This window comes from Schistocerca americana, chromosome 1, assembly GCF_021461395.2.
Source record: "Schistocerca americana isolate TAMUIC-IGC-003095 chromosome 1, iqSchAmer2.1, whole genome shotgun sequence".
Classification (NCBI taxonomy): domain Eukaryota; kingdom Metazoa; phylum Arthropoda; class Insecta; order Orthoptera; family Acrididae; genus Schistocerca; species Schistocerca americana.
Window position 1 is genome coordinate 857,310,436 of NC_060119.1, and position 12,882 is coordinate 857,323,317.

The 12,882-nt window shown below is 42.9% G+C and overlaps 1 protein-coding gene across 2 annotated transcripts in view; it reads left to right on the forward strand.

Moving 5' to 3' along the window:
- LOC124613573 (MLX-interacting protein) overlaps positions 1–12,882 on the forward strand; it is a 403,061-nt gene that overhangs the window by 335,243 nt on the left and 54,936 nt on the right. For both annotated transcript variants that reach the window (XM_047142290.1, XM_047142297.1), the window contains exons 12-14: positions 174–290; positions 8,860–8,987; positions 10,889–11,012. In XM_047142290.1, coding sequence (XP_046998246.1) covers positions 174–290; positions 8,860–8,987; positions 10,889–11,012 — 369 coding nt within the window. The remainder of the gene's footprint in view (positions 1–173; positions 291–8,859; positions 8,988–10,888; positions 11,013–12,882) is intronic.

Here is a 12,882-nt window from a genome sequence, read left to right on the forward strand (position 1 = left end):
TTTTTAAAAATATTTCATCATTATTGTAAAGATGATAATGAAGATCCACGTAATGTTAATGAAAAGGACTTTTTTATAAGTTAAGAATAAAAAATTTTGGACTTGTTAGATTAATTATAAATAGTTTGTCATCTATAAACTTATTAGAAGGAAACAAATTTTCTTTATTTCAGGAACATCGCCGTATGTGCCATATAAATGCAGAGCAGAAGCGACGTTGCAACATTAAGAATGGATTTGACATGTTGCATTCTCTCATACCTCAACTGAATCAGAACCCAAATGCAAAGGTGTGAGACAATTTGATGATTAGTGTTTTTGAAACAAAGCAAAGTTGACACTGTTTAAGGAATAGAACATTAACTTATTTTCTGTTTTGCAGAGTAAAACATTTGTGTTTGTAAGATTCTTAACAGTTAAGTTCCATAATTATCTTTTATTTGCATTTTAACAGCTGTTGCCCCATCCACACCAAAAAATCGCTGCCATATTGGTGGCCATCCGTGGAAAGTGCATCTACAGTGAAGACAATTCCCATGCCCTTTATGCTGAAGGTTTCACTAAGACCTTCACAGATAGGTACCAGCCCCCAAGTCTAGTCCACAGACAGATTTTCCATTCAGTAACCCTCCCGTCTCGAAGAACCAGCTGCAAAGGAACAACTCCCACATCACTTTATGTCATCTGGAATTGGAACAATTGAACGATATCCTCCACCAGGGCTTTAACTATCTATGATCGAGCCCAGAAATGAAACACACCCACAATTCTTCCCACCCCTCCTAAAGTGGTATTCCACTCTACACACCCAATCTACACAATACCCTCGTTCCACCCTGATGCCACACCACCCTCAACCCATTGCCACATTCGTCATATCCCTGTGGGAAACCTAGGTGCAGTACCCGTTTGATTCACTCACCCAACCCATACTATCCCAGTCACACTACAGGCTTATTGTTATAACGTCAAGTTTAACAAATATATTTCAGAACGACACAACACATATAAGTCACAGAGTAAGTTGACAAGCAAGACATGTGTACACGTTTGCATTCGAATAAGCACTGAGTCCCAGTCTAGCGGCCGCTGCTCGGCTGGCCGCATAGGTGGCACAGCTGCTGCATGGCTGGCAGACAGCGCCGCACATAGAGGACGAGCCTAATTGCGCGGCGGCGCTTTGAATGATCGGCGAGTCACAACACTTTTCCCCCTTTGAAATTGTTGCACTGGTCTTGATGGAGGTGTCCTGGAGATGGCTAACGTCCATAGGCGTTGTTTGACTCACCGTAAAGTCTCGAGGAGGAGGCTTCCCGTACGGACGGAAGTGCCCCGATGATAACGGGTCAAGATGACAGGAGACGTAGGGGTCGAGTCTGCTGGGACCCCCTGCACCAATCTGCCCGTTGCAGCAAGTCCAGTTGATATGACATGAGACATGGGCGATGTGTCGGCATCCGTTGGAGGAGGAGGCAAGTAGATTTGCTCTGACAGAGGATGGTCATCTGGTTCCTGCACGGGCACATCTCCTGGTGGTGTCCGTTCTTGTGCTGGCATCGCGATGACGGTGAGAGGGCTGCGTTGTGAGTATTGAGAGATGCCAAGATCCCGAGCGTCAGGTAGGGCCAAAAGTGGTGTAGCGGCATTTGGAACAGGCGTTGCTGGCACACGAGGCCGAAGCTGGTCCGAATGACGTACTGCAACACCCGTGTCCATCTGGATTTCATACAGGCGTCTGCCACGGTATCTTAAGATGTGGCCCGGGCTCCATTTTGGCCGCCTGCCATATCCCCGTACCCAGACGAGGTCGTCAGCGGTGAACCGGCCAAGGGAAGGCACCTGTGGCCGTGAGGTGGGAGGCCACAGAAGATGAAGTGGCGTGCGGGGCTGTCGGCCATGTAAGAGCTCAGCCGGGCTGTGGTCGCCCATGGGGGTGAAAAGGTAAGACGCCAGAAACTGGAGAAGCGCATCATCAGCAGCAGAAGAAGTCAGAAGTTTCCGCATCTGAGCCTTAAATGTGCGGACCAGTCGTTCAGCCTCACCGCTGGATTGTGGATGGAATGGCGGGGCCATGACATGCATAACGCTGTGACGAGCACAAAAATCCGCAAATTCGGAAGAGGCAAATTGAGGACCATTATCAGTAACAAGAGTAGAGGGAAGGCCTTCCAAAGAAAAAATGCGGGCGAGAGCACTGGTGGTTGCCACGGTGGTAGGCGACGTGCAACGGACAATGAAAGGAAAGTTAGAGTAGGCGTCAATTACAAGGAGCCAATATGTACCTAAAAAGGGTCCCGCAAAGTCAGCATGAATGTGCTCCCAGGGCTTCTCAGGCGAAGGCCACGGTGACAAAGATGACTTCGGGGCAGCGGCCTGTGACGCACAAGGGCCGCAAGCAGTGACCATGTGTGCTATTTCAGAGTCGATGGCAGGCCAGTACACATGACGGCGCTCCAGAGATTTTGTGCGAGACACACCCCAGTGCCCTTGGTGAAGGAGGCGCAAGACCGAAGCACGCAAAGACGCAGGTACCACGACATGCGGCGAAGCATTGTCAGTGGAGAGGAGGATAACACCATCCCTAGCCGTGAGGTGGTAGCGCAAAGCGTAGTAGTTCCGCAACGGATCAGAAGTCTTAGCGGACAGGCGATCTGGCCAACCCTTCTGAATACAGTGTAAAACCCGGGAGAGGGTAGGGTCAGAAATCGTAGCAGCCGCCAGCCTGTCCCCAGTGATGGGGAACCCGTCCACAACCCACTGCTCGGCAACATCCAGGTGGAAACACAAAAGTTCGTCCCTATCGAATGCCTGATCGGGACCCATGGGAAGGCGAGACAGAGCATCAGCATTTGCATGTTGAGCCGTTGGCTGGAAATGAATCTCATAATTGAAACGAGACAAGTAAAGAGCCCAATGCTGGAGGCGGTGTACAGCCTTGTCGGGAAGTGATGTTGATGGATGAAACAAGGAAACAAGTGGTTTGTGATCCATAACGAGATGAAATTTGGAGCCATAGAGAAAAACACCAAACTTATGAAGAGCATAAATAATGGCCAAAGCTTCTTTTTCAATTTGTTGGGCATCCGTGAGCGTTTTGGAGGCATAAGCAATGGGTTGTTCCGAACCGTCAGAAAAACGGTGGGCAAGGACTGCACCGACCCCGTATTGAGAGGCGTCTGTGGCAAGAACAAGGTGTTGACCAGGTCGATAAGTAGCCAGGCCCCGGGCCTGTTTCAGCATAGTCTTCAATTTCTGGAAAGCCGCATCGCATGACACGGGCCAGTGAAAAGGCACGTTTTTATGCAACAGGCGATGCAACAGCTGAGCCACCGAAGCTGCAGACGGTAAAAACTTGTGATAGTATGCTATTTTCCCCAAGAAGGCCTGCAGTTCCTTAACAGATGTAGGGCGAGGAAGGGCATCAATCGCAGCGACAGTTTGCTGAAGCAGACGAATACCATCCCGAGAGAGTTGAAACCCCAAGTACGTAATAGATGCCTGAAAAAATTGTGATTTCTGAAGATTACACTTAAGACCGGCAGTCTGTAAGACATGAAAAAGTGTGTGGAGATTTTGAAGATGTTCTTCAGTGGTGGAGCCAGTGACAACAATGTCGTCCATCTAATTGATACACCCAGGGACAGGGAGCAATAGTTGTTCCAAGAATCGCTGAAAGAGAGCAGGGGCGCTAGCAACCCCGAAGGGCAAGCATTGGTATTGATAGAGGCCGAAAGGCGTGTTAAGGACCAGAAACTGCCGGGAAGCAGCGTCGAGAGGAAGTTGATGATAAGCTTCTGACAGGTCAATTTTAGAAAAATATTGGTCTCCAGCAAGTTTAGTGAACAGTTCTTCAGGACGGGGCATAGGGTAAGTGTCGATGAGGCATTGAGCATTTACAGTGGCTTTGAAATCGCTACAGAGACGAATATCACCATTGGGCTTAGCAATGACGACAGGAGAGGACCACTCACTGGAAGTGACAGGAAGCAAGACCACTGAAGTAGTGAGACGATCCAACTCCTGTTTTACCCCATCACGAAGGGCCACAGGAATGGGCCGAGCCTGAAAAAACTTAGGCCGAGCAGTGGGTTTGAGCGTGATATGAGCTTCAAAATTGTTTGCACGGCCTAAACCAGGAGAAAAAAGGGATGAAAATGTCGTCAACAAGGAATACAGTTGAGCTTAAGGAATAGCATCAGAGACAATATTGACAGAGTCATCTATGGAGAACCCAAAAACGCGAAAGGCATCAAAACCAAAAAGATTTTCTGCGTTGCTCTGGTCGACCACAAAAATGGGAACAGTGTGAACGACGGATTTGTAAGATACCTCAGCATTAAACTGTCCCAAGAGAGAAATCTTCTGTTTATTGAACATCCGTAATTGCTGAGTGACAGGTGACAGAAGTGGAGAACCCAACTGAAGATACGTCTGAGAATTAATTATAGTGGCAGCAGAACCGGTATCCACTTGCATGCAAACATCTCGACCAAGGATTTGGACAGTGAGGAATAACTTCCCTGAAAGGGAAGAAGTGCAATTGACAGACAACACAGAATCAGAATCAGCGTTATGTTCATGAACATCATTTATGCGGTCGGATTTGCAAACGGAAGACACATGACCTTTCTTTTTGCAATTGTGACACACAGCCCAATGTTGGGGACAATCCTCACGTGAATGTTTCGTAAAACACCGCGGACATGAAGGAAGTTGCCGGGGGTTTTGCTGCAGTTTCTTAGCGGGTTGTTTACGGCTAGGCCGAGGCTGCGCGTGGGAGCGCACTGCGGCCACATCGGCCGGTGGGGACGTGCCGCACGCGTCGTCAAACAGCGCACAGAGGTTGTATTTCCCCGACATCACCCCACGCCTCTATTTGCGCCCCAGCGGCGCGAGAAATTTCAAAAGACTGCGCAATGGAGAGAACTTCATCTAGACTTGGATTCGCCAACTGAAGGGCACGTTGCCGAACTTCTTTGTCGGGCGCCGACCGGATAATAGCATCCCGTACCATGGAATCGGCATAGGATTCTTTGTGAACGTCAGTAACAAATTGACACTTTCGACTGAGGCCGTGAAGTTCAGCAGCCCAAGCACGATAGGATTGATGTGGCTGGTTTGGACAACGATAAAAGGCAACACGAGAGGCTACCACATGCGTTTGCTTTTGAAAATAGACAGACAGAAGTGAGCACATTTCAGCAAAGGACAAAGATGCAGGATCCTTCAAAGGAGCCAATTGCGACAACAACCGATACATTTGAGGTGAAATCCAGGAAAGGAACTGAGACTTACGTGGTTGTTCGTACGTGACATGAAATTCCAAGAAGTGCTGTCGAAGACGTTTTTCATAATCAGACCAGTCTTCCGCTGTCTCGTCGTGAGGAGGAAAAGGAGGTACAGCCAACGACGAGAAACGCCCCGCATTTGACGCCGCGACGAAATCGCGAACCACTGCTGTTAGAAGCGTTTGCTGTTCAAGGAGATTTTGCAAAAGTTGCTCGACAGTAGCCATGGAACCCTGTGGGTCAACGGTGAGAAGGAAAAATCCACTACCTCGTCGCCAATTGTTATAACATCAAGTTTAACAAGTATATTTCAGAATGACACAACACATATAAGTCGCAGAGTAAGTTGACAAGCAAGACATGTGTACACGTTAGCATTCGAATAAGCACTGAGTCCCAGTCTAGCGGCCGCTGCTCGGCTGGCCGCTTAGGTGGCGCAGCTGCTGCATGGCTGGCAGACAGCGCCGCACGTAGAGGACGCGCGTAATTGCGCGGCGGCGCTTTGAATGATCGGCGAGTCACAACACTTATCCCATCCCATCTCATCAAAGGTAGGGGCCGCGTGTGAAAGCAGCCAAGACATTACCAGCTCTGCTGCAATTTCTTCAAAGTATTTTATGTGTACATGACCACCAACCGACTGTCCATCAAAATGAATGGCCACTAACGAACTGTGGCTAAGAACAGAATTGACCATCAGGCTGTGGAACACGCTGTTGAGCACTGGATCCTTCCACCTAGCAGCTGCTTTTCTGAACTCATAGATTGGAGTTACCCTGGCAAGACATCCTTCTCTCCCATAATCCTCCTTATATCAGTCTACAATAATCCCTTGCCCCACACCTACCCTCTCCTTGCCCCAAAACCATAAGTTCACCCATTTTGCCACCACTTTCTCTTCCCCAAAGCCCTTTTCTGTCATCTCCTCCCAACCAACTCCCCATAATCATCGTCATCATCATCATCGTCATCATCATCATCATCATGTGCTGCACAACCTCACCATGGCCAGTGCCTGCATGTTAAATTTTTATCCCATGCGCTTTCACTCAAATAAAAACAAAGCAATGTCCTACTCACTGAACCATGGACGTTTTATTATTCTTACCTCAAAAACTTGAAAGGTCCAAGGATGTGTAGATCGAATGCTTCTGTTTATGGGCCATACAGCAGATACGCTGAACCTAACTATGGAATTTCTGTTTCCTCTGGCACATGAAGAGAAATTTATGGTTTTGTGTTGTCATGCCAAAGACATTATCAGTTAACTGTGAAGAATCTATCGGTCAGATCAGTTTATTTCATTTTTGTAATAGGCCAATAGAGTTACTACAAATATTTACCAGTATTTAACAGGCCATCTAGGCAATATGGGGTTTGATTGTGACCAACCATACTTGGTGTACCATTAGACAACTTTATTTACAAGACAAACCTCTCAACTAGAACTTCAGCAATTTAAAAACACAAACAACTTAAAACTGACTTAAGAAACACTAATGAATTAAATTGGAAATACCTTAGACTAGATTATTCTCAATAACCTGTGCCAATTTTTAAAATTATACCAACAAAAATAACCAATGTTTGAAAATGTAATATAGACCTATAGAAAAACTGTTCTCCTGCCACCAGTTGTTGAATAGATTTTTTTATGTATGTGCATTAAATCTTAAAATTAGCAACACTTAGTGTGGTGATGAAATTGACTACTGCCAGAAAGGATCTTGGAAGAATATCACAAACAAATATACAAAAAAAGGGTTAACTCAATTGTAGCAGCACTGTGCAGTTGACAGATAGCTCCTGTCACTCAATACAGCCACCGCAGCAATTCATAAGCAATGGGCTGAGTACAGTATCCAGCCCAGGAAGCAATCACTTGCTCCTCCCGTCTGTCTACATGCAGATCCACAGCGAGCCACAGTCGTCCACCACATCATTGCTGCTTAATCTGCCCAGAGCAAGAGTGCCGTACACTGCCAAGTTGCTGTTGCTCAGGACAGAAACGGACTGTCCTCTTGCCAGTGCACCACTGTTAACACCTTGAGGAGCAAGCACTGCCCTCTTTCCTGCTTGCAAGTGTCATCAAGGAGCAGCACAGTATCTACATTTACATCCACATCCAAACTCAGCAAGCCACCTGACGGTGTGTGGTGGAGGGTACCTTGAGTACCTCTATCGGTTCTCCCTTCTATTCCAGTCTCGTATTGTTTGTGGAAAGAAAGATTGTCGGTATGCCTCTGTGTGGGCTCTAATCTCTCTGATTTTATCCTCATGGTCTCTTCGCAAGATATACGTAGAAGGGAGAAATATACTGCTTGACTCCTCGGTGAAGGTATGTTCTCGAAACTTCAACAAAATACCGTATCGAGTTACTGAGCGTCTCTCTTGCAGAGTCTTCCACTGGAGTTTATCTATCATCTCTCTCCGTTGGATCTTCTCTATCTCTTCTATCAACCCTATTTGGTACGGATCCCACACCGGTGAGCAGTAGCCAAGCAGTGGGCGAACAAGTGTACTGTAACCTACTTCCATTGTTTTCGGATTGCATTTCCTTAGGATTCTTCCAATGAATCTCAGTTGGCATCTGCTTTACCGATGATTAATTTTATATGGTCATTCCATTTTGAGTCACTCCTAATGCCTACTCCCAAAGAATTTGTGGAATTAACTGCTTCCAGTTGCTGAGGTGCTATTTTGTACCTAAATGATATGGGATCTTTCCTTCTATGGATTTGCGGCACATTACACTTGTCTACATTGAGATTCAATTGCCATTCCCTGCACCATGCGTCAATTCGTTGCAGATCCTCCTGCATTTCAGTACAATTTTCAATTGTTACAACCTCTTGATATACTACAGCATCATCCGCAAAAAGCCTCAGTGAACTTCCGATGTTATCCACAAGGTCATTTATATATATTGTGAATAGCAACGGTCCTATGACACTCTCTGCGGCACATCTGAAATCACTCTTACTTCTGAAGACTTCTCTCCATTGAGAATGACATGCTGTGTTCTGCTATCTAGGAACTCTTCAATCCAATCGCACAATTGATCTGATAGTCCGTATGCTCTTACTTTGTTCATTAAACGACTATGGGGAACTGTATCAAACATCTTGCGGAAGTCAAGAAACACGGCATCTACCTGGGAACCCGTGTCTATGGCCCTCTTGAGTCTCTTGGACGAATAGCGCAAGCTGGGTTTCACACGATCGTCTTTTTTGAAACTCGTGCTGATTCGTACAGAGTAGATTTCTAGTCTCCAGAATATAGTTTAAAAGTCAGCAGGCTGTCACTGATATTGAGTGTGCTGAATAGCAATACAGTTTTGACTTTACTTGCCATGTGAGAAATTCGGTAAACAAAAAATGTGGCTTTCTTCTTGCAATTTAATTATTTGCTACAAAAACAAAAGTGTCAGTAGTTCTGAAAAGGTAGTGATGTATCTCATTTCACTTTTGTATAACTAGAAATTACTAAGAAGTAAACATGTTGTCAATAGTGTCACTCAGATGTAATGGTGAAATGTTTCTTGAGTTTTCTTTGTTGATGGTGTTCACAGCTTAGTAAGGCAGCAATGTTGCAGAAAGGTGCGGAATACATCCAACAGCTGAGAGCTGAACGGGATCAGCTGCGAGAGGAGATGCTGAGTCTCCGCCAGGAAATAGAGTGCCTCAATGCATCAATTAGGTATGGCTCCAGAACATTTTATTTTTGAAATTTCCATTACCGTCCAAGAAAAATAAAACTTCCATTTCGAAACCAAATGCTTAGTTCTTAACCTTACGTAGAAAATTGTAACGGTACTAGCCACCAGTGTGTGCAGCTTTCGTGCCTACTTTAGAAAGTCCACCTGAAAATGCTAGTTGGTGATGGTTCAAGGTAGAACTTCAGAGGTGCTGTTCCTCAGCTTTTTCCTCAGCTTTTCAGTAGTGCTCCTAATGTGCTTTGAATCTTTAAAGTTTAGTTGTAAGAAATCCAAGAACTTTGAACAGACAGAATAAAATTTACTTTCTAATTACAACGTGGTAGGAAAAAAGAAATATTATGCTTAGTTGCTTGTGACTGTATATAAATATAAATCGTATATATAAATATATAATTAATACAGCAAATACCCATAAGCATGTGAATGTATACATATACATATGAAAATAAATAACTTAAATCCTAAACTGTAGTAACCAAGCCCAGAGAGCAAGCTTAATAAACAGACAGTTTATAGCAATTGCGTATACCTATCATTTTTCTGCACTTTAAATTGTGCGGATAATAAATTCTGCTTGAAAGTTATTCTGTAGGGGGAAATTGGCTACCACTTGTGTTCTTATGTGCCTACAATAAATTCTGTTAACTAGTTATTCAGTAATGAGGGAACTGGCTGCCAACGCATTCTTGAGATGTAGCTTACATGGTGCTTCTTCATTAATACCTGATCTTTTCATGGTTTGCTGACAAGTGATTGAAAATGTTTGTTTCTGAACAATAAGATATATTTTTGTACCTAAGTAAGTGCTATTATGTCTTCATAGATTTTCTCATTCCTATTATTGATTTTGTTAACTGAGTTGTTGAAAAAAATAAATACTGGGTGTTTGGAAATTCCAGTTACCAGCTTCTAGGGCTTGTAGAGGGAATTATTACATAATATTTTGAATAGGAACCCATGTCCGGAAACTAATTGTTTCTGTTGTACAATGGTTTCAATTCAGATGTGTAACTTGTCCACTTTTGCTTGAGAAACTGAATTAGACATGATACAGTACAAGTATTTGGTAACAGTTTGAAAGAAAACATAACAAAACATTCATTTATCAATTAAGCACATTTGTTTATGTAAACAATTAAACATTACATGTGTACATTATTCCGGAACAAAAAAGGACCCAGCATACTGTATGTACAGAACAGTACTGATGCACTACAACAGCATCTCGATGTGGCGAACACCAGCGTTGTTGCAGACATCTTACCTAGGAAGCACATTCTGGTACAAACTCTCCATCCCACCTGGTGCCTCTTCAGTTTCAAGTGCAGCAGCCAAAATTCGTGCCAGCAGATCTTCCTCTGCCTCTACAGGAGTCCTGTAAATTAAACTTTACATACGCCCCCACATCAGGTGACTGTCTGACATAGTACATGTCATCCTGTCTACCCTATTGGCATACTAGGACAAGAAGCTCTTGAGATTTTTCTCTTTCCCTTGACAGACATGGATGTGTTACACATCTGAATTGAAACCATTGGACATGGGTTCCTATTCAAAATATTTTGTACTCACTCCCCTCTAAAAGTCCTAGAAATTATAATGTATGGAGATCTAATATTTTACTACTATCTCATTATTTTCAACTATTTCTAGAAATTAGTAAACATAACTTCCTTGAAATAATTTTTGTTATGTGGTTAAGTGGGCATTCAGTGCTCTCTCTCTCTCTCTCTCTCTCTCTCTCTCTCTGTGTGTGTGTGTGTGTGTGTGTGTGTGTGTGTGTGTGTGTGTGAGGGTGCGAACGTGCTTTTTGGCACAGGGGAAGCATCTCAAGGATATAAAACCATTTTTTTAGGATCATTGGATAAATTATTTGTTACAGCAATTGTCAGGCGCTGCTTCCAGCTACTGGAGCGCCTGTCTCACGGCAACGAACCAGTAAAATGAAAGAAATGTTTGATGAATATGTTCGTATCAGGACACTAGAGAACTGGAAGTTCTGGATCGTATCCTTTCAGACATTCTTGTATGTCTATTAAGTAGTTTATTATTCTTAATCCTAAACTTAAGTAGATTCGTGAACAAATTAGTTCTTGTAAATTGTTCAAAGTACCGTCATACAGGGTGATTTCAGACGATTTTGTCATTATTTTGATTGTAACTTTCGTATATATTGTTAGATTAAATTAATTGTTATGGAAGTGGTAGGGTATATGTGTAACGAATAAAATATCCCATAACCAGAAAGTATATATGTAGGTATATTTATCTGAGGCAGTTAAATAAAGTGTCTGAAGTCACACCATGGATTGGGGTGATTTCGGACACGTGTGTTTTTAAATCTCTGTCTGAAATTACAGTATATAGAGGGTGACTTCAGACAGTTACTGCATTTTTTTCAAATTCTACATGCTTTTTATTTGATTTTGGTGACATTGTACACATTTTAAGGGAGCCCTTTGTTATGAATAAGTGATATGGAATGATATAATGGATTTTATATATTACAGATAAGTTTTTACTTTGCAATAATTTAAACAAACAGTCTCTTTGTTCACTTCTGCTCAAGCTCATTTAATATTCTGACTGTCGTTTGAGGAATAAATGCACTCATTCTTCTCCTGGCACGATATTACGAAATTTCTTCTCTTTTTTGCTAGATTTATCAAGTTAGCCTTTAACTAAATATCTAATATCCAATATAGTGAAAGGAAATCCCCAATGTGCAGCCCTCAAAATACCTTGCTTCACCATTTCTTCTTTATTTGGCACTGGCTGTCCTCCCAATTTTTTCGGATGTGCTTCCTGCACTTTATTTTGTAGGGTTGATTTAGGTATACCATACAAATCACATGCTTTTCTGTACGATAATTTACCACTATGAATATCACGAACAGCTTTATCTAAAAGTTCTGGGTCATAATTACACCGTACTGTAGCACCTCTCCTGCTCTTACAAATTCTTTGCATTGTCCGAAATCACCCCACACAGTACACAGTTTTACAAAAACCGTTGTTATTTTATAACCTTGCATGAGAAACTCAACAGACTTGTACAGAAATTGTCTCAATGCTGTTAGCTGCTGAGTGCGTTGACAATTATGGTTACAATAACTTCCCGCTCGGCACAACAATAGAAAGTTTCCCCTTTACGATAATGCATGGATTTTTAACACAGAGACTGTTCATCAGTTATTCACCTAGGGAAACAATTGACGCAAAATAAAAGTTGTGGAAAGTGATAAATGCAATCTTGCGCTTAAAATAACTGGCGCATGGAAGTTAAAATAAGTGACTCTTTGTTTCTATGCAGTAGCAAAGAGCAAATAAGCCATACTGTCCGAATTCATCCCGGTGTCCAAAATAACCCCGTTTGACGGTACATGTTACTTTATGTAATGACACAAGAAGAATGTATAATGAAACTATATTAGCAAAAATATGTTTGTCTTTTGACAACAATTCGATTAGAGCACACATAGGACTTGTTTCTGTTACATACCTGTGATCCAAGAAGTAAGTAGATCTTTTTACTTTTGTATTTGTCTGTCCTTCTGAGTCAGTCCAGAAAGTTAATGCAGTGAATGTGAGAGAAAATATCTGTTTATGAGGTAGGAAACATTTATTATGTGAGCAAATGTAGTATGATGTAAGGTAATTAATAGCCAACAATTGATTCAAAAGATTTGGCCGAATAATGTATGCGATACCACTAAATTCTAAAGCAGGTGCAAATGTGATGCTTAATGTTTTCAACTATCAAGTAATTACTAACCTCTGGAACACCCAGATATTAATGTAAACTTCCATAATAACAACAGTGGTACAATTTGTATCAACAGGAAATCAGCCATTGGAAATCTATAATTGAGTACT